Source organism: Brassica rapa, chromosome A04, assembly GCF_000309985.2.
Source record: "Brassica rapa cultivar Chiifu-401-42 chromosome A04, CAAS_Brap_v3.01, whole genome shotgun sequence".
NCBI lineage: Eukaryota > Viridiplantae > Streptophyta > Magnoliopsida > Brassicales > Brassicaceae > Brassica > Brassica rapa.
This window is the reverse complement of record NC_024798.2, coordinates 2866857-2887450: the sequence shown is the minus strand read 5'-3', so window position 1 is coordinate 2887450 and position 20594 is coordinate 2866857. Positions and strand designations below refer to the sequence as shown.

Below are 20594 nucleotides of genomic sequence, written 5' to 3'. Positions count from 1 at the left end.
AAGTTCTCAATAAAAGATTTTTAGAGCATCAGCTGTGTGGATATCTCCTTTAATCCCTCATCATTAAAAACTATTAAAATGTAATAAAAGAAGAAAGAAAAAGTGAGATATAAGAGAAAAAAGAAGAAACGTACTTGAGGTTAGAGACGTTCAACAACATGTAAGATATTGATTCTATGTGTGTTATGTTGTTAGTGATGTAATATTTTGAAGAAAAAAAATTAACTCATTTTGTTAAAATGTCGATATTATAAACTGAGAGACTATGTTGAAGAATCCAGACCGTTGCTGATGCTCTTAGACCACTAACAATAGGCCTATTGAATCATTTATTCAACTGTTGACACCAATGAAAGATGAGTGTTGAATAAAAAAAAAATACACACGTGGATTTACAAGTGTTGAATACTTTCAACTAGTTAAAAGTGAAGAAATTGGGGTCTACTCTAACCCATGTCCTATTATTCTTGGTTATCTTGTTTTTTTTTTTAATTTTCACTCTATACTTTAAACTTAATTATTTTATGGTAAAATACTTTTCTAAAAAATAAAAAGTAGATCAAAATTCATCATTTGTAATGATCTATAAATAGAGACTAGTTTCGTTTAATTTGGATATAGAATAAAAATACATGTTTTTTATAGTTTTACTTTTTTTTAATATTAATTTTATGAACTCAGTTAATACTATGTCATTTTTAATTAAAATATGTCATTTTTAGTTATTGAGTTTAGTTACAATTATTTTTTTTATTAATACATTGCTATTTGGCATAGAAATAAAAATATAAATTAAGATGTTGAATTTGATTAAACAAAACTATTGTAGAGATAAAATTTGTGTATGTGTTGAATTAATAGGTGGAAGAAGAAGAAGATGATGTGGATTGTGAAAAAGTGTAAATTAGGGTGTTGAATCCAAATGACCATTGTACATAGTCTTAGAACTTGTTAAGATATTAAATCAACATAGGTTACTTTGTTAATTTTTCAAGAATTCAAAATATAAATATATAATGATGTAGTTATAATATTAATATATTTTTTCTTTTAGAATTCTTTATCATTTTTACCGATAATACTATTCTAAGAATATGATGCGGCAGTACTGCATGCATATATGTTTTTTTTAACATTAACCGCATACGCATATATTGCAAGTTTGCAACTGGATACATTTTTCCATAAATGATGTGTTCAATAAATTCCATATAAAATAACGATTTTGTATAAATCAAATCAAAGTTTTCTCATGAATATATATGTAAATTCAGATTTATAATTTGTTTCTTTTTGTAAAATTAACTATCAAAGATATTTAAGATTTTGTTGCATAACATTTTCAAATGATTAGAGAATAGCCTAAGTATTAGTTATTGAAAATAACACGAGCGTATTGTTGTACACATTACACAATACATAAATAATATGAAGAGATGGATGTGACTATACAAAATAAAAAGTCCCGTACGAGGAGGAGGATTAGACTCATTGGCTCCACTTCTCATGAATCCGTACCATTTGGCATATGCAGCCACGACAATGTCCCATCTCCTCCATGTCTCCATCTTCGTGTTTCCTTCTTTTCTAATTTTTTTTTTTATAAATATTCTTCAACCTGGTATGTCCAATTTTATTGCACGCACGCACTTGTGTTTTTTATGTTTTGCTTTTTAAATATATACGAAATTAAAGTTTCTTTTGCAGACGTGCAACACTAGGGTTTTGTGCTATAGCAATCCTCGTTTCTCCCCACATTTCTCTGGCACTATGAAATTTTAGTATTGACAAGAAATAATCTGGAGTTTATTAGATTGCAACAGCTATATTTGTGTTCTTTTGTATAACCGATACTCTAAGACGAGCCCACATCTCAGGAACCCATGTGCACTACTCTTTAATGAAAATTAGTTAATCTCATAAATAACAGTGAAGATATAAGACAACTAATATGTGTCTTGTTATAGGTTTTTGTTTCATCATAAGTGAAACTGAGCCACGAGGTATATATAATACGATGACACCAAACATTATGCCACCACATGTGTGTGAGATGTTACTTGGACTGTTTCTCAACTAACGATAAGTTGGTTAGATTAGGGCGGTCCACAAAATTCCGTAAAATGTACAATGGCAATAATTTTCTGTATGACCATAATCTATATAGAAATAAGATCAGTAAGGTGCCATAAAAAATATCTGATCATCATTTTATAATATTTGTAGCAGATTAAAGAAGCGTATAAATATATTTTTCAAGCATATCTGTAAATTCGAAAACTATTAGATAATGCTGAAACAATATATGTAATATGGCTTTAACCGATAAAGCTAAAGTCAATTAGATAAATTATTAAAACCCTAATACTAAAATTTATTGCTGCTAACTTTTTGCAATAAAATTCTCCTAGATCAGCAGGTTCCAGGAAATTTAAGTATGGAAAATTATTAATTTTTACAAGTGAGAAGCCGAAATAAATAGATTATTTCAAGCTTGTAGCACACCAGTACGCCCAATTGCAAAGCATCATACGATCCACGAAATAGAATGGGCTTTTAAAGAAGTGCATTTGTTAAATAAAAAAAAAAAATTATGTGTTAGGGTGTGTTTGAGATCATACAAAGATAGTGACAAGTAGCTAGAGCCTACGAGCTCGGGGGCATTTACTATTAGATGAAATATTAGTAGCTGAAGAACTAGCTCTAGCTGTCTTGACATTAGAGAACAATTCAGGGGAGTTTAACTCTCTCATTATAAAACTTTAATAAGTAGTTATAATGTGCTGGAGATCTGTTACACATATGTAGGGCTTATATATACTTTCGCAAACACATTTTTATTTTGTTACATTATAAAAAAAAAATTATTGGTATCAGAGGACACAGATCAAACTGCATGAATATATTGTACTGAATTTGTCACCTAATGGATATATAATTATATATAGCCAAAGAGATAAGTCTTAGTTCCAACGTCGGCTATGGTATACGAAACATTATAAGTCTTTAGCAGAGGTTCAATATTTTTTTCGGAGACTCCAACATAATGCAGCAAAATCATTACAAACAAAACTAATTTTTGAATAATGCAAAAAGATCTTTTGGATGTTTGGCTTCAGAAAAGTTGCTGGTAGAGAACGGCGCTCGATGAGAGACCAAAATTTGTCAATTATATGAGAAAAATGAAAATGCATAATTGTTGTGAACTAACACTTCAGAGAAAAAAAGGATTGATGCAAATAATTTATGTGAATATTGACTATGTGAATGAATATACGACTCATTAAAACCGTATTTATATAACCTCAAAATCGATATTTTTTTCATTTAGAAAATTAGTAGATATTTTTCTAATTCTAAAGGGTATACAGTACGCAGAGGTTTTCGACCAACAAATTTGGATTTTTGCTTATACACAGAGATTTAAGTTAATTTCATAATCAACACAATAGTAAAACATTAAAATGTGAAAACCTAAAAAAAGGTTTTCAAAACCGCAATGATTTTAATTTGAAGAAACGAGAGAGAAGCAGAAATGGTAGGAGGAGGGACCAGAAGAAAGGAAACGTCTGGGAAAACTCTAAACCCTAAATGGTGACGAAATGGCAGAGAGGAAAGAGCTGTCAAATGTGTCAATTCCATCGATCCACAAAACTTAATGCTTGTGGACTACGCAACGCATCTCTTCTCTCTTTTATTTTTACACTTCATTAATTTACTCACTATCTTTCCTTTCTAATTAATTCTGGGCACAGTAATGGTTAATGAGCTTTGGTATATTTTGTATCTCCGATTATGATGTGTAAACTGTTTCCTAATCTCTATCCTTCTAAATCTCTGATATGCCAAGACAATCTCGACCGTAGGTTCTCTTTCTCTTCTTCTATTTAAACTCTTTAACCCGTTCCTACTTTCTCCACACAAATCTCTTATACTTCTTCAGATCTTGGGGTTCTCTTTACTCTTTATTACTAGATTACTTATTAGGATTTTCTTATGACGAGATCTAATTTTGAAGTTGTGGCAGTCATTTTTTGCTATTGCATCATCTTCAAGATTCAGAAATCATATTCTTTGATGGGTTCTCCTCTGATCCCATCTTCTTTGGTTTGAGAATCTTGATGATGCTGCAGCGGCAATTAAATGGCTTTTTTTAATATGATCTAATACTCAAACGGATACTTTAGCAGAAATATAGATCAGATGTTTAGATCTATGATCTATTTACTACGATGACTTGTGGCGAATTCTATTGCACAGGTATGATAAATATATATCTGGTTAAGCACACATATATTTGTCTTTGTATAGATCTGTGTGCATATGTATGTGAACAACTTTTAATATGAAACGATGATGAATGGTATTAACATATGTATATCAATTTATTTTGTGGAATCCGTACTGTTAATCTTGTTATAATTTTTGCTGCACAATGTATGGACTGAGAAAAACAATTCTAGACGGCTTTAGGGTTTTCTTATGAAGTACAAAGTGTACATAGTCATTTTGTAGCTTCCTTTTGTCATTCCATAGCTATGGTATCTAAAGAATCCGTAGATATTGTATGGATTTTGCATATACAACAATAAGTTAAAAGGGTTTGGTAGAATATGGCTTTATGTATGGAGGACGCATATGTATGTTGTTGTTTTTGTTTTGTTACTTTTTTTTGTTCTGTTACATTTGTTTAGTACTTCTCTTTGTCTAATGTTTAATCAAAGGAGTCATCTCCATGTGAAACCTAACCCTCCCTTGTTTTTGTGTGTCCATGGGTTCTTTTTATAAGCAAGATCATTATTTTCGATCATCCTTCTCTAATATATATGTAGATGATGAGGTTACGTATTGTATTGTTTATACTCACATGCTTGTTCACATGAAGCTTCTCTAATTTGATCTAATTAACCATTTAAGAGTTGGTGACTTTTACAACCCTAATGGCCTATATCTCTCTCTAAAATATGTACATGAAATATGAATGGATGTTACAAGATCTTAGTAATGGGTTCCTTTCCAATATTCCAATTGAGATTATAAATGCTGTATGTAACAATTAGTGGAGCAATTGGGGTTAGCTAGGAAGCCTGATAATGTATATAACTGTATACTGGGAAATAAAGTAAATATATAGAAACCAAATTAGTACGAGACTATGCAACTTAGTCATTTCTCCATCAAATCTAAAATTTAACAGAGAATGAACTGTTGCAAATTATTATAGATGTAAGGTTTTTGAAAGCAAGCAATTGTAGGTTAAACTGTCTATCGCGATTCCATATAATGCGATTAGATTTGTGAGCTGAGCTGGTAACCATCGTTTGTAGTCGTTCTTGTCCAGTAATCTATCAAAGTGTATATAGGCCATTTGATGTTTATTTTTCTAATTTAATTATTTAAATGATGATGTAACTGAAGGGAGGAAAAGAAAAACTCTATCCCTTTTGGGAAGAAGCAAGCAGATGAATAAATGGAAAGTAAAAAAGAAAACTACAAAACTTGTTACAAATTTGATAATTGACTGGTTTTATTGGATGGCTGGTCAATTCTTGACGCTTTCTTTGTGCATCTCTCAATTAACACAACGGACCCTTAACATAACGTTGGGAAGTTAATGCCTTTTCTAACTTCTGGCCTTTAAGTTTGGGCCTCAGAATTGGGTTTTAAATGTATGCACACCTGCTTCCTTCCTAATCCTCTCTCCGTCTCAAGAACTTATTAAGTAACATTTTGTCCAGTTATCTTCTGATAATACTCCTGCCTAAGAACTTCAGAGCCGAAATTCATAACCTCTAATGGGATCAGCTTTTTTTTTTTTATGTTGTTGTTTATTATTCACATTTAGTGTCTCATAGTTTTCGTCTACTTGGTAAGGCGAGAATAACTGCATATAACAAAAGGATAAACTAAAAACGAGAAGAAGAAAATACATTTTTTTAATTGCATCCAATCATATTCTGATCCGATAAAATGAATTGCATCCAATTATAGGTTAGTATAGTGACCCATAAAATGGAGACTCATATGTATATACATATGCATGCAAATTACTTCCACACATAGTGGCTGGAAAAAGTATATAGTAAGATTTTTCAGATTACTGTTATTGGTGATTGTGATCCTAATCGCAATGATTAAAACAAGATTTGGTGTTTGACTAAGATGGATTTTGTTAGATATGAATTTGCTTTTATTTTTAATGCGACTGAAGAGCAATAGAGACTTTAGTATATTAAAATAACATTGCTTCAATTTGAATTAATCTTGTAGTGAGTTATATGATGAATTTCACTGAATATTGAGATTTTATAAGTTTGGAAGACTATGAGTTATCAGAAGACTCTGATTTTGTTACATATTATATGTTTAATACATTTAACCTTCAATATTAACTTGTGTCTTAGTTCTAGCAGATCTCTTTTTTTTTCTTTTTTTTTTGTTCACAGATCTCATTTTTTGTTTTATTTTTTCTTTTATATTATACATTGATATATAAGTAAAGACACACGATTTAATAGTATCGGTAGGATTATTTTGTTTTAGAGTGATAGGGGTGGGAATAATTGAATTGTACTGAGAAAGCAGCAAACTTTATCTATGCAGATAAAAGGTCACTGATTTAGATTTGTTTTGGTGCATCAAAATCTCTCTTTTTGCTGAAGCTTTTATCTTTTTCATTTTTATCTATCAGTGAGATAGTTTGAGATTGCAAAATCAGCTGCACCCCCAAGAAACCCATTAAAAAGGTAGAGATACAATTCATTCAAAGGCTCTTAATGGTGACTGCGGTTTGAGCGATGCGGGACAAGCGGTTCAACTGCAGTGCGGTTCTAGCAGTTATAAAAATGTATTGATATATAGTATATGTAGATGTTTTTGTTACTGTTAACTGCGGGACGCGACGGGACAATGGTCACTATTCGAAACCTTATAACGCATATATTTATAACTTATAAATATGTTGATTTTTAATTAAATTAAATATATAAGTTTATTTTTATTTGAACCATAGAAAGTATCTTATATATCAGTTTCTTTAAATAAATTACTCAATACATATGCAATTGTAACAGACTATGGTGCAAATATTTTGGAAAAGCATTTCGCATACCAACGTCGAATTGGTCAAGTGGTAAAAAGATTGCAGCTGTAACTTTTGTCGTCCGGTTTGATTCGCATTGGAAATGACTATTTACAATGTTTGGATTTCCGACAAAGAGGTGAAAACACATTTTTTCTACCAAAAGAAAAACATTTCGCATGTGCCATGATACCGTGAGCAACGACCTAAACCATTCGTTGTTGTCTAAGGCTTCGAATGTTTACAACCGATCCGCCCCGCACCGCAGTTAACAGTAAAAAAAATCTTTACATATACTATATATTTATACGTTTTTATAACTGATAAAACCGCACTGTAATTGAACTGTTTGTCCCGCACCGCTCAAACCGCAGTCACCATTCAGAGCCTAAGTTGAAAATTGAACTATACCCCAGCTATTCCGTACAGTGCGTTTGAAACTTTGAGGATATATACCTAGGTTTGCCTATTGTAAGAAAAATAGTAAATTACTATCGTTCATTAATCTGTATTAGATTAAAAACTACGTTTAATGGATTATGAAGAGATTAGGTAAAAAAAAAATCAACGTATTGGTTCATGCAAAGAAATACTAAAATACGACGACGTACATTCAAATCGTTAATTGAAGGTAACTTATTTGTTTTATTTTTACACTTATTTAGTTATTTATTTCATTGTCACCTCAAATTTGTTAAAACTGAACCCCTTTCGAAAAAGATTCAACGTAAGAAAGAAAATAAAAATAATAATATTAGAAGTAAAATAGTGTAGAATTTTTTTAATGTTTCATTAATTGAAGATCTATTGAGTAAAGTAAAAGCAAGAAAGAGAAATTTTTTTTATTTTATTTCTCGTCAAGCGGTTTTTTTTTTCCTTTCCAAAAACGACATCGATTTGTAACACCATTATAAATGAGGAAGTATAACCTAAACTCTCCTAAACTCTACTACTCTTTCTTTATCTTTGCTGAATCTCCCAAGTTAAAGAGAACAGATTCCATAATCCATCAATCTCCAACAATAAAATCTTTCGTGGCCAGATCTTCAGTTAAATGACTAGATCATCAGCAAACGCACCGCAGTTTCAGAGATGGAACCTATCATCAAAAAAGGAAACCTTTGGAGATGATGGAGACACGTCGAGAGTCACAAGCTCGTTGAGACAGAAGAAGCAAGGGAAACACGGTTTCACAAGGAAGTGTGGGAGACTAGTGAGAGAACAAGGAGCTCGTTTTTACATCATAAGGAGATGCGTCATCATGCTTCTTTGCTGGACTGATAATAGTAATCATAATAAGAACTACTCCGACCACTCCTAAATCAAACATCAAATCTTCTTTGTCCGTTGTTTTGATTTTTGGAAGTAGATAGAGATACAAATGTAAATAAAGGATTCTCCCTTCCGGTTTCTACGTACTCTTTTAGTTGGTAGACTTGTAGTTTAGATTCTTATGTTTGTGTTTTGCATCTGTTCATCAATTTTAGTGTATGCTCTTGAACAATAGAGAATGCAAAAGCATGTTAGTATAAAATAGTAAATTATATTTGTTTTCAACGCCATGATCATATCGATTTAATAGTTTACTAATTGTTAGAACGTGATTTCGTAGCTAGTTATCATTAGACCAAACAATGTGCTAGAACTTAATTGTGTTATAAAAAAAATGTAGTTGATTAAATACTTAAATGTCATTAGGATTTTCGAATATCCTTGAAGTCAAAGGACATCGGTGACATTTTAAAGGGCTCTGAAATATTGTTGTTAGTAGTGGTACTAGTGGATTAAACGTGCGAAAAATATTTAAAAAAATCTAACGAAAGTACCAATATTTTTTTCTTCCAAATGTTGCGCAAAAGTAAAGATTATCTAGCTAAACATAGCTTATACATAAGTATGAAAAAGTTAATTTATAGAATGGATACTGCAGTGTGATGACAACACGTAACATCTTACGTAATCCACGACTTCATGAAATAGCTGCCACTTATATATGATATTATAAACAGATTAATGTGGTCTTAGAAAAGTTGTTATAAACAGATTTATAAACCCACTATAAAACGTATTTGGTCCCTATGTTAAAAAAAATCGTATTTGGTCCCGTAATTTATATTCATTTCTACTAACAATATGACCACAACAATTATGATTCATTATAGCTCGAATAAATAAGAATATTTTTTTTGAAGTGCTTAATTAGGCATGGGGGAATTAATTAAACAGAGGTGAGGCTAGAAAGATCGAGTCTCTTTAAGAAATTAAGTCACTACTGCTACTCATTGTCATTGAGTTTGCTGAAGAAGTGATGATATTTTCTTATTAGTTCTAGATCTAGGTCAATAATCTTTGAGAATCATAAACCATAACATGTTAATTTAATATTTTTTAACCAAGGTCCCAGTCCTAGATCCATATTTCTTTGAACCATGAAGTCATAAACCATGCATGTAAAATTAATCTTTTTCTATAAATACTCTCTTCACAATACAATCGATAAACTGATAAAAAAAAATTGTAAGATAAACTGATAAAGAAAATAATTTTATAAGTAAAATATATGTTGTTGCGCTGGATTCTTTCTAGTTTTTGCTGGATATCTTCGTGTTTTATTTAATCTTCGATTTGTTCAATGTAACTACTGCTTCATTTTTGACACTTTGTGGCAAAATAAAATAAAATAAATTAGTTTCTTTAAAAATTCAAACGGGGCCGATTTGATTGTTCTATCGAACATTGCAATATATGGAGGGATAATTGATCATTGCAACGCTGAATTAATAACACTTTAATCTCTAAATGGTGTTTAAACATATAAAAGTAACAAATATTATAAGAAATATAATAAGTATATCATGAATTGAATTCCGTCCCCCTTGGTTGTATCAATACGGATTGCTCGTGGCTCCTCTTGGTTGTTGGAGCAGTATAATGAGTTCCGGCGCTTGTCTCCTTCTTCACCTTTTCTGCTTGTTGACATCTACGATCCTTGGATGTTTGTGTTGATTTATAGTCTATGATCGGTTCTCTGTTTTTTATAAAGTTAGCCTTGTTGTTTTAGTTTGTTTCTTAGGGATTGAATCTCAATCTGTTAGATTTTGGCTCCAGAGATTGTCCTTTATCTGCTGGCTTTTGTCTCTGGGGGTTGGTTAAACTCGCTAGCTTGATGTCATTGTTTGTATGATCTCTGATCTGTTTTTTGATCTTTTAATATAATCCTTCAGTGGGGAAAAAAAAAGAAAAGAGGCAAATTATGATAGTTTAGTTACCGCCTACCGGTGCAACGATTAGTTTGAAATTTGAAGTGCTTTATCAGCCATCCCTACAAATCAAAAAGGATCTTTGCTAAATGATTATTAAATGTTGATTGTTCATTAGCATGCTTGATTTGGATTGTTAGGCAACACTATTGTTTTCACTTTGTGGAATCTTTTGTACTAGTTTGCTCGTAATTATTGGGGTTACATCACTTCTTACTTTATAAAAGTGAAAATGGATTGTGTTTTAGCCTTAAGGCAAAATAAAAGTAGCTGAATCAAAGCGTCAGTCATCACCTATTTCTACAACTGCATGGGCTTGCATCTCTTGTAGGAGGAGATAGACTTCTTAAAATTTTGGGCCTAATGGCCTACCAAATTTTGGTGGCATGAACATCGTAGGATTAGAGGACACTCAGGAGACTCATTATGGACAGTCTTTAGTTTCACTGTTTCATTCAGTCTTTGAATCTGATTTTTTTCAGTAATAGACAATTAATGATTCGCCAATCTTTTTTTCAGGTTTGAGAAGTTGCAAAGTGTGTATCCCTCAAATACCAACTCATGATTCAGTTAAAAGAAAGAAAGAAACTGATGATTTAGCTTGAATCTAGTCAAACTCTTATAAACTCATCATCATTATCAACCATTACATGGTTTGTTTTGTGTTCTCTAGTTCTTGATTTCGATACATTTAATAACATAACAAGTCTCCAAAACCCAAACTTTCAAACCATGTCGGAGGCATCATCATCATCCATCCCGTTTGTCTGTTAGTTATACCATTCTTATTTCTTAATATGCAAATTCTACAAATTTTGGTATCTAGAACTGTTTGACTTGACAAAAAACAATTTATTGACATATAACATTTTTGTGCTAATTACTTATAGATGTTGCTGAAAATGAGATGGGTTCTCCAAAAACTATCCGTGATGGCAAAGCAAAATCAGCTAATGACCACCACACGCTGAACTCGACCAACTCAAAACCTTTAAGGAACAGCTCAAACTAGTTATCATGAAAACCATCACATATGAAAAATAGTTTACTTTCTAGGTTCTTTTTTTGGTAACAAAATTTCTTTCTAGCATACAACTTACATTTTCCATGGTCAGGTGAAAATTTTTTAACTCAAAACATTACCAAAATGCGGTTATAAGAACACGAAACCAAATCCATCATCTCCGATCGGTTTTAGTTTTATCGGCGGATGAGAATATAGACGAAGTAGTAGTCTCATGCGGTCTACTTAAAAACCTAGCTGAATCCACAAAATCCTCAAACTCTCCAACATTACCACTTCCATCATCAACACACATGCTATCATTCTTATCTAAAAAATCAGGCGCAGGGACAACTTCCGGGGACGGATGCTGCTTCTCTAGATACATAACCACTTGTCTCATCGTAGGCCTAACCTCTGGGGAGTTGTTAGAACATAGAAGCCCTAGTTTGATAACCATAACCACTTCCTCTTCATCAAACTCACCGTTCAATCTCCTGTCCACAACACCTCTAATGTCTCCACTTTGCCACCTTGACCAAACCCAATCAACCATTACAAGCTCTTCCGGTAAAGCATTTGTCTCTATAGGTCTTCTCCCGCAAGTTACTTCTAACAGAACCGCTCCAAACGCGTAAACATCAGTGCTTGTTGTTAACTTTCCTGATTTAGTAAGTTCTGGTGCTAAGTACCCAAACGTACCAACCACTCTTGTAGCTCCCGGGTTCGATCCATGCTCATATAACTTAGCAAGACCGAAATCTCCAACCCGCCCGTTCATTTCACCGTCTAGCAAAACGTTTGCGGCTTTAATATCGCGGTGAATAACCGTTTGTTCCCATCCTTCATGAAGGTAAAGTAAGCCAGAAGCAACCCCTTTGATAATTTTGAAACGTTGCTTCCACGTCAAGATAACTTTAGGGTTTTCGTCGAACAAGTACATGTCTAAGCTTCCATTAGGCATGTAATCATATACCAGAAGCAGATCTTGTCTCCTTCGACACCAGCCTAGCAACTGAACAAGGTTCCTATGCCTGAGGTGACCAATGCTTGAGACCTCAGACATGAACTCTCGCACACCTTGTCTTGACTCGTGAGAGATTCTCTTGACAGCTACAAACTCGTCTGAATCTTGAAGCTTTCCTTTGTATACTTTCCCAAATCCACCAGACCCGAGAAGCTCCTTGTCCCCAAAACCATTAGTAGCTTTCTTCAGCTCTCTATAAGCGAACCTATGCGGACCAAACTCAAGCTCCCACTCTTCAACTTTGTCATCATCTTTTGCCCTTTTTATAAAAAACATCGCTGCCGCGACAAGAACCGTGATTATCAACAGGGAACACGAGAGAGACACTCCAAGGATCAAGCCAGGGCTCTTCTTGTTCTTGTTTGGACGTGGAAGCCGAGGGAGAGATGGCAAAGACAGAGACAAAGCTTCTCCACCCATGTTAAAGTTCCAACCTAAGATGTAATGAGAACTAGCTAGCATACCGGTCGAAGCAGAGAAACCAACATACATCTCATCTCCAAAGACAGAGGACAGATCTACTTTGTAAGAGAGAAGAGACAACGTTGGTTTCTCGGAGATTGGAGAGAGCTTAACATCTAACCTTTTCTTGTCTGAATCATAATCAACCCAAGCTTGGAACACTCTACCACTGTCTAAGAAAAGCTCCTTTTTGGTTGAGTTAGGTAGAAAATAGCCAGCTGGAGTTGAAGTACTTGATTCAAGAGTGTTTATATCGATGCCAACATGGTTATCATTGATATCATCAAAGTCCAAGTCTCTGACGGTATCAAACTCCACAGCTAAGAAGTTGCTAGAGAAGTTAGCTCGGCTTGAATTCCAAAGGCCTAGGTACTGGCTAGGAAGAGAATTTTGGAGATCTGGAGTTGACGTGATGGCGAAGGCAAGTCCGTGGCCTCCAAGGGTGACGTACTCTGGAACCATGACTATTACAAAAGAGGTGGAGAAGGAGAGAGTTCGGTTTTGACCGGGTGGCTTGAACCGGATTGGTGTGGAGTAGAAGGCGTGACCGGTCATGCGACTTGTGTCTGTTGTGAGCCTGAGAGCTCCTGTGTCGGCTATCCCCGCAACTCCGGACAAGATTAGATTAGGAGAGGCGTTTTTGAAGCCAACGAAGGAGAAGTCTTGAGTTATGGATGAAGCCAAGTGTGTGAAGCAGATGAAGAGTAGCCAGATGAAGACAAAGGTCTCCATCAACAATGTTTTTAGCTTTTGGATTCTCTGTAAGATGTTTCCTTGGGAAAGAAGTAAATAGAATTATATATGGTTGATGAGCTATAAGGTTATAGTTCTAACATTGATCGATTAAGAAGAGGAAGAAAGAACTAAGGTGAAGATTATGAAAGCATGTGATGCTGAGAATGATGTTGGTGATTCAGGAACATATGATTATTTCTAGGCAGATTACAGTATTAAATATTCAATATTTAAACAGCAAATTGAACTTACTTTAAACTATGGTTATACGAGGTTAGTACTGTTGAATACATCGATGTTGTTAATATCAGTTGAGATCGTCGGTATTGATTTAATTTAACTGGTGAGCAAGTACGCATATTTTGTAATCAAACGATGACTTTTTAACTTAATGAATTTCTTATGTATAAATCCCATCCACATTTAATTTCGGAATATGTGGGGATATGTAAACAATCTGTGTTTGTAATGTCTTTATAGACGACAGTATTATTATTAACGTTGGTGAGTGATCGTCTCTGGTGCATGAATTTTAAACTGGCAATTTACGGTTTAAATGATATCTTTGGCAATATTATTATCGTTCTTTTTATATTTTTATAGGTTACTAGAGTGGTTTTCCGCGCTACGCGCGGATAATTGACTTTGAATTTTTGCTCGACAATGAATAATATCCTGAATTTGTAGATTAAAATTAAAAATAAGGAACCAGTCCTATGTTTCTAATAGTTTTTTCAGTAATATTTAATCTTTTGGGATTAGTTATCAACTCCTTAAGAAATTGATTATCAATAAATACAAAGAAATAGCGCTCCATGTATTTACAAAATCATTTGCTAAAAGTCTATAAGTTATTTATAAGTCTATATATATTTAATAAAGGTTTACAAAATCAATTTAAGAGGTTTTAAAATGTTATAAAACCAATTTAAAATGTATGTGGAACATGTTTATAATTATATAAATGTACATTTTAATAATGTATAAATCATATAAATACATATAAATAATGGTCCTTAATATCTAATCTATTAATTTAGGGTTCTATTTTTTATCTACCATATAAAAATCTATGTTAGACCATTCATTTGAAATTTAACTAAATATCCTAAAATTTACTCATATATGATATTTTCCTAACAAAAATAATATACATCTAAACAATAAGATTTCTAAAACAAGACAAATATATTTCCATTAGATAATTATTGTTTATTATTTATCATATTTAATCTAGACCAAATATATATATATATATATATATATATATATATATATATATATATATATATATATATATATTTCAGTAATTAATTTTTAAATTAAATGGTATAGTCCAATCTTTTTAAATTGTCATATTAACTTTTCATATAAAACAAAATAAATTATATTTGATTGGCTGTAACATTTTATGTTTGATTTTTGTAATATAAATAAAAACATCAAATTGAAATATAATATATTAAATAAAATAGTATTTTAAAATATAATATTAAATAATTTAGTTTATTTACACACAAAAATTTCGAGAATAAAAATTTCTAAACCAAAAAAAAAAAACTGTATTAATTCATATAAAATAATATTTAAAATTAAACTGTTAATATAATGTTGCATTCTAAAATAAATAAACAAAAAAACTACATTAATATCTGATTTGTACAATTTCATCAAAAAAAATTCAACAAATATAAAAATTTCTAAATAATATTATATACATAAAAATTGATATTAAATATATATCTTTATACCTTAATTTATATTTAAAAATATTATTTTAAAAATAAAAATATATCTGCACGGTTGTGCGGGTTCAAATCTAGTTGATGTTATGATGGTGCAACTATTGCTAGCTAGTAGGAATGGAGACTTTTTTAGAAGTAACTTCAGAGAAGTTTGTGAAATGATTTTAATACTCACAGAAATAATGGTCCTTCGTTAGCATACAATCATCAGATCATCCGAAGTTGTAACTTAGCAGTACGTTGATCGTGATCCAATAGCGCGTAGCGTGGTGTTCAGTCTTGGACACGAAGCCTCTAGTTATTAATGTAAAGCCATACTAAATATATTAAAAAAAACTTAACAAACGCTCATAATTAGAAACGGACAGAAAAGCTACACTCCTACGCATAAGTGCAATATATAAAATGAGTGGTTAATGCTCTATTACTCAAATTTAGCACGTTTTCCTCTGTGCTTTGTCACAGTTACTTGTACTGGCGTTTTCTTCAACAGCTAGGTCTCCAGTCTTTGGAGGACGCACCCTAATCACTTGCAGAAAATAGAGGCATTTCAGAAGTGGTGGCAAGTGTGATTCCAACCGGGGATGTTAAAGGTTGCAGGACTGAAGGAGAGACAACCTTCATAACTGTTATAGCCTGAGTCCTTCCTTCTAAGTTGTATTCAGAAACTTACACCTTGAACCTATGTGTTTGACCAATGGCGTCGATCAAAGTTTGTAGGACAGGCATTCATGGTTAGTACCAAGATCACCATTAGCCTAACATTTTGGAAAAAAAGTTTAGTTAAGTTTAATGAGTTAGGGAGGATGAATAATGTAATGGCAAGCTACCTCAAAGTACTTATCAACCAATTCGGAGGCATGCTTTCCAGTTAGCTCACGGCCTGCATTGCCAAGTAGCACAAACACAGTCGGTAACAGAGATCTTAGCAAGATACCAGTGCATAACAGAAAACAAATATCAATCCAAGCCAACAGTTATTGAAACTGAGGGTAGACTTCATTACTTTGCAACTCCGGTTACGTTTCCATTGACACATTTGTCAAAAAACACAGGAATTTACATTGTTAAGTGATTTGTTTTTTTTTTTTTGTGGCTTATATACATATTTTATTTTACCTTGGCCAATCCTTGCTTGATATAAGCAAAGATTTTTCCAATTGTCGTTGTCTCAGCCTTAGTCACCTCCTATGCATTCACTTTCTTAGCAAACTCTAGGTTAGAATTCAACCTGATACAATATGCAAAACAAAAAGGGTTCTGATGTTAGCTGGACCTGGTATACCAAATACAAACGAATAGGATATGAACATGTTGTCTCATTAAATACCTGACAATTGAAGTAGTTGATTGTGGGTTGGAATATTTGTCGATGAAAACATGTGATGATGAGATTGAGCTGAGGGCAAGGGTCCTGTTGTTTATGGGTCAGATTCAGACATCAAAACATGGAATTAGATGGACAAATTATTTCAAATAATTTATGAGACACTAAATGTTAAGAGAAGCATTGAGCTGGTTAAGCAAGCTGAAGAAATCATTACCACGAATATGTTCTGAATTCAGTGTCATCACTAAAAGGATAACGGAAGTGTCGGCACTGGCCGTGAATTTGTAGAATACTGTTGCTGCCTGGTCCCAGAGATACAGCTTCATAACAGGTCCTTTGCAAATGTTGATTCATGATGGTTAAATTATGTTTGTTTGACATCTGGACAGTTAATTATTCAATAGAGAGAAGACACTATTTAAATACATGTATAGCTTACTCTTTAGTTTGTAAGTGAAACAGAACAGGCCTTGTGTTCGCTATTTCCACGTAGTCAAGGACCGGACGGTGAATGAGCAATTGTCAATTCAGTAGCTTCATGAGGCCAACCACATCTACACCATTGATAGAATAAATTATCAGCTAAATATCGTATTGGAAAGCCATAAGAACAAAAGTTAAGCAAGGATAACCAAGTAAACAAAATATAAGAAATAAAACTCAGTAAAGAACACATCTGCAGATAATTTCAGACCTCACACCATAGAGGTCTCCCCTGAGTCCACAGTTGGATTCAAAATCCTCATGAACGTGGAACCTGAACTGGTCATCATACATAGGTAGGCACATGTGGTCTACACCAGATAGAACAGAGCTGTAGTTGAAACATATAGTGTGATCAGCAACTCAATAGAAATTCCTCAAAGCACGTTTTGATGAGATAAACCCTTGGATCACAGTGCCATGAACCTTTGGATCAAAGTGCCCTGACCCGTTATTCAAAATCAATAATAATATAAGTTTTTCTTTTTTATATTGACCATCTATAACAACCATTTTTTTCATTTGGCATTTTGGCTTCATTGGATTTTTTATCGTTGATTTTTTATTCACTTTTATTAGTATAGAAAAAACTTGGACTTATAGTTTTGGTATAAAAATTATTTCTTTGTTTATGAAACCGACCTTAAATTATATTTGAGAAGATATACAATTTTATCAACTAATCTGCAGAACTATGATAATTTTTACTGTAAATTTAACAAATGCAAATGAAACAGCCAAGGAGCAGCTCAAACCTGTTCATTGATGATGAGCAGCTCTAAGCCAATAAGAGCTCTACCTTTCGCACTGTGTCCAGCCTCCTAGAAATAGGTCAAATGGAAGTATATATCTAAATCTAAACCAAGTAAAAAACACTAAACCAAACAAACAAAAAAACCTAAATCTAAATCTGAGTTGAATAATCATCAGCCGCATAACGTCGTCATCTTCATCCACCGCATCACGCCATAGATCCTTTGTTTTCTTCACTCTCCGGTGAGCAGAGGCTGCTAGCACCACCACCACGCCATACCTCCTCTGTCTTCAAGCTCATGACAACCAACTCTGCTCACGATCCACCTTCCTGTGCCTAATCAAACGAAGATCAGAGAGAGAGAGAGAGAGAGAGAGAGAGAGAGCTTGGTTCTCGTGAAGAAAGATGCGCAACGAATCCGGAGTGGCCAAGGCGGAGTAGATGACGGCATAAACGCAGAGGCTTGTTGGTGGTAGAGAAGCTCGCTGCCGTCTAAATCGGTGGGTCCGAGATCTTTCGGCGGCTGTAGAGCTTCCGAGTTGACTCTGACTTCTTGTAGTGGGAGAAAGAGAGAAAGTTGGAAGGGTATTGTGGTTCACGCATATAAGATCAAAAGGAGAAGGGGAGAAGGGGAAGCGGAACAGATGAAGGGGAAGCGGAACAGATGAGATAGAAGATGACGATGTCGTAACTCTTTTTGACATGTATTAGGTTGCAGACAAAAATTGGGCTATTGTTGGGCTAAGAAAAAGGACCTGTAACCAAATACCAAAGACACGATTTGTATCTTTAGTCGACAAAAAAAAAATAACGACCTGGCAAAATGAAGCTTCCTCATTGGCTAATTATTTTTGAGGACGTGGACAGCATGAGAGGAGCTCTTATTCAACTTTTAGTATTGTATTGATTTGACATACGTTAGTCCAGAAATAAATAAATAAATATATATATATATATATATATATATATATATATATATATATAAATGAGGGTGGGCTGTAGATGTAAAAGGGGTTTAATGATGTCAATTCCGGACCCGAAGATCCAAATCAGAACCCGACCCGAAAATACAAGTCGGGTCCAGATCCGGGTCTATAATAAAATATATATTGTGTCTTTTTTCTTTGGAACAGTGGGTCTTGATTTGGATCCGGATGCTATTTGAAACTTGATCAAATATCCGAAATACCCAAAAATTATTGTATATATAGGTGATTGGGTATATTTTTGGTATTTTAGATAATTATTTAAGTTTCGGATTTGGATTTTTGAATATAATTTCAGGTTTCGGGTAAAATTTTAAATTTTCAAAAAATATAATTTGGATAAAATTTTGGGTATCTTTTGGATTTTTGGATCTGATTTTGGGTAAAATTTCAGATATTTTTACGATTCTTCGTGTATTTTTAGGGTTTTTGGATTTTTTTTTGAGTTTTCGGATCCAGTTTGGGTATTTCGAATCTTTTCAAGTCCCAATTACCCGAACTGATCTGTATCCGAAATAGATCCAAAATTATGGATATTAGAATTATGGATTCTAACCGATCTGAACCCGATAAGATCCGACTTGAAAGCGGCCTGAAAAGTTATAAATACCTATATACAATATAACCTCTTTAAATTAATATTTTATAAATTAATATACACTAAAAATCTCTATAAAATAATATAATTTTATAGTCTCAAATTGAATTTTTGGTTCAATTAGTATATCGATAAATTAATATCTTTATAAATTAATAAAAAAAAATTTAGTGTAGTCCCAATATTATTAATTTATAGAAGTTTTACTGTAGATCCAGATTTTCAGGATCCGAAAGAATCGGATCCGACCCGGAAGATCCGGATGTAGAGGCCTAATGTCAACCCTTTTTATAAATATTTTTTGAACAACTATTTAGTTCTTAAATTGTTTTATCACTGCATGCAACTTTAAACGCCAACGTAACAATTGTATCTATAAATATTTTCATTTATTTTAACTAATCAAATTTATCTCTCACTAATCAAATTAGGCTTTAAGAGTCTAAAGTAAAAGTGTAAAACAAAAATCAACAAATCATCACCATTCACTACTGGTGTTATTACATAAAGTATTTACCTTACTCGATTACACCATTCGTTTACACCATTCGGGTTTGGTCGAGATGGAACCCGCAGACTCCGAATCAGGATTGATGCGTGTGTTGCGGAAGCTTGTTATGATTCTGGATGGAGACTCCCGAACCCGAGATCGGACGAGGAAGTCAACCTCCATGCCTACCTATCTACCATCTTGCTCTCCTCACCGGAGCTAGGGTCAGATTCATTCGCCTGGAATACCGATGGTGAAATCAGGCCCTCTTACTCCTCTGCAAAAACTTGGGAGGTCTTGAGACCAAGGGGAAATATTCAAGCATCAGCCAAACATATTTGGTTCAGTGGAGCAACACCAAAACATGCTTTTCACATGTGGGTTACTAACTTAAACCGTTTGCCAACCCGTGATAGGCTGTCCTCTTGGGGAATGCAGGTACCTTCGTGCTGCTGCATCTGTACCACGGAACCGGAATCAAGAGACCATCTGATGCTCTCTTGCCCCTTCGTGTTGACTCTCTGGGCTGAAATCCGCATTAGACTTCGCTGTGGAGTGCCAAATTTCAGCACCTGGTCGGAACTAATGCTATGGGCAAGTGCCTCTGCTCCGGCGGCTCCTTCGATTTTAAAGTTGCTTG

General features: G+C 33.4%; 2 protein-coding genes and 1 long non-coding RNA gene across 4 annotated transcripts in view; all 3 read right to left on the bottom strand.

Moving 5' to 3' along the window:
* Positions 1-20594, bottom strand: part of LOC103863213 — a 743758-nt gene that overhangs the window by 535769 nt on the left and 187395 nt on the right. The window lies entirely within an intron of this gene.
* Positions 480-15040, bottom strand: LOC103863352 (L-type lectin-domain containing receptor kinase S.4). Its single transcript, XM_033290629.1, has one exon. The coding sequence runs from the start codon at positions 13563-13565 to the stop codon at positions 11520-11522; it is 2046 nt and encodes a 681-aa protein (XP_033146520.1). The 5' UTR covers positions 13566-15040; the 3' UTR covers positions 480-11519.
* LOC103849849 lies at positions 15621-18360 on the bottom strand. Of its 2 annotated transcripts, XR_004457735.1 has the most exons (9): positions 18025-18360; positions 17882-17947; positions 17338-17457; positions 17083-17197; positions 16858-16977; positions 16644-16727; positions 16433-16544; positions 16144-16196; positions 15621-16071 (listed from the first exon to the last, which is right to left on the bottom strand). It is a non-coding gene; the product is annotated as an uncharacterized LOC103849849 (long non-coding RNA). The 2 variants fall into 2 exon arrangements; XR_004457734.1 differs by having other exon boundaries at positions 17882-18355.

Bases quoted from the DNA above. Each gene is read 5' to 3' on its own strand.
- LOC103863352 (XM_033290629.1), bottom strand. From the start codon at position 13,565: ATGGAGACCTTTGTCTTCATCTGGCTACTCTTCATCTGCTTCACACAC.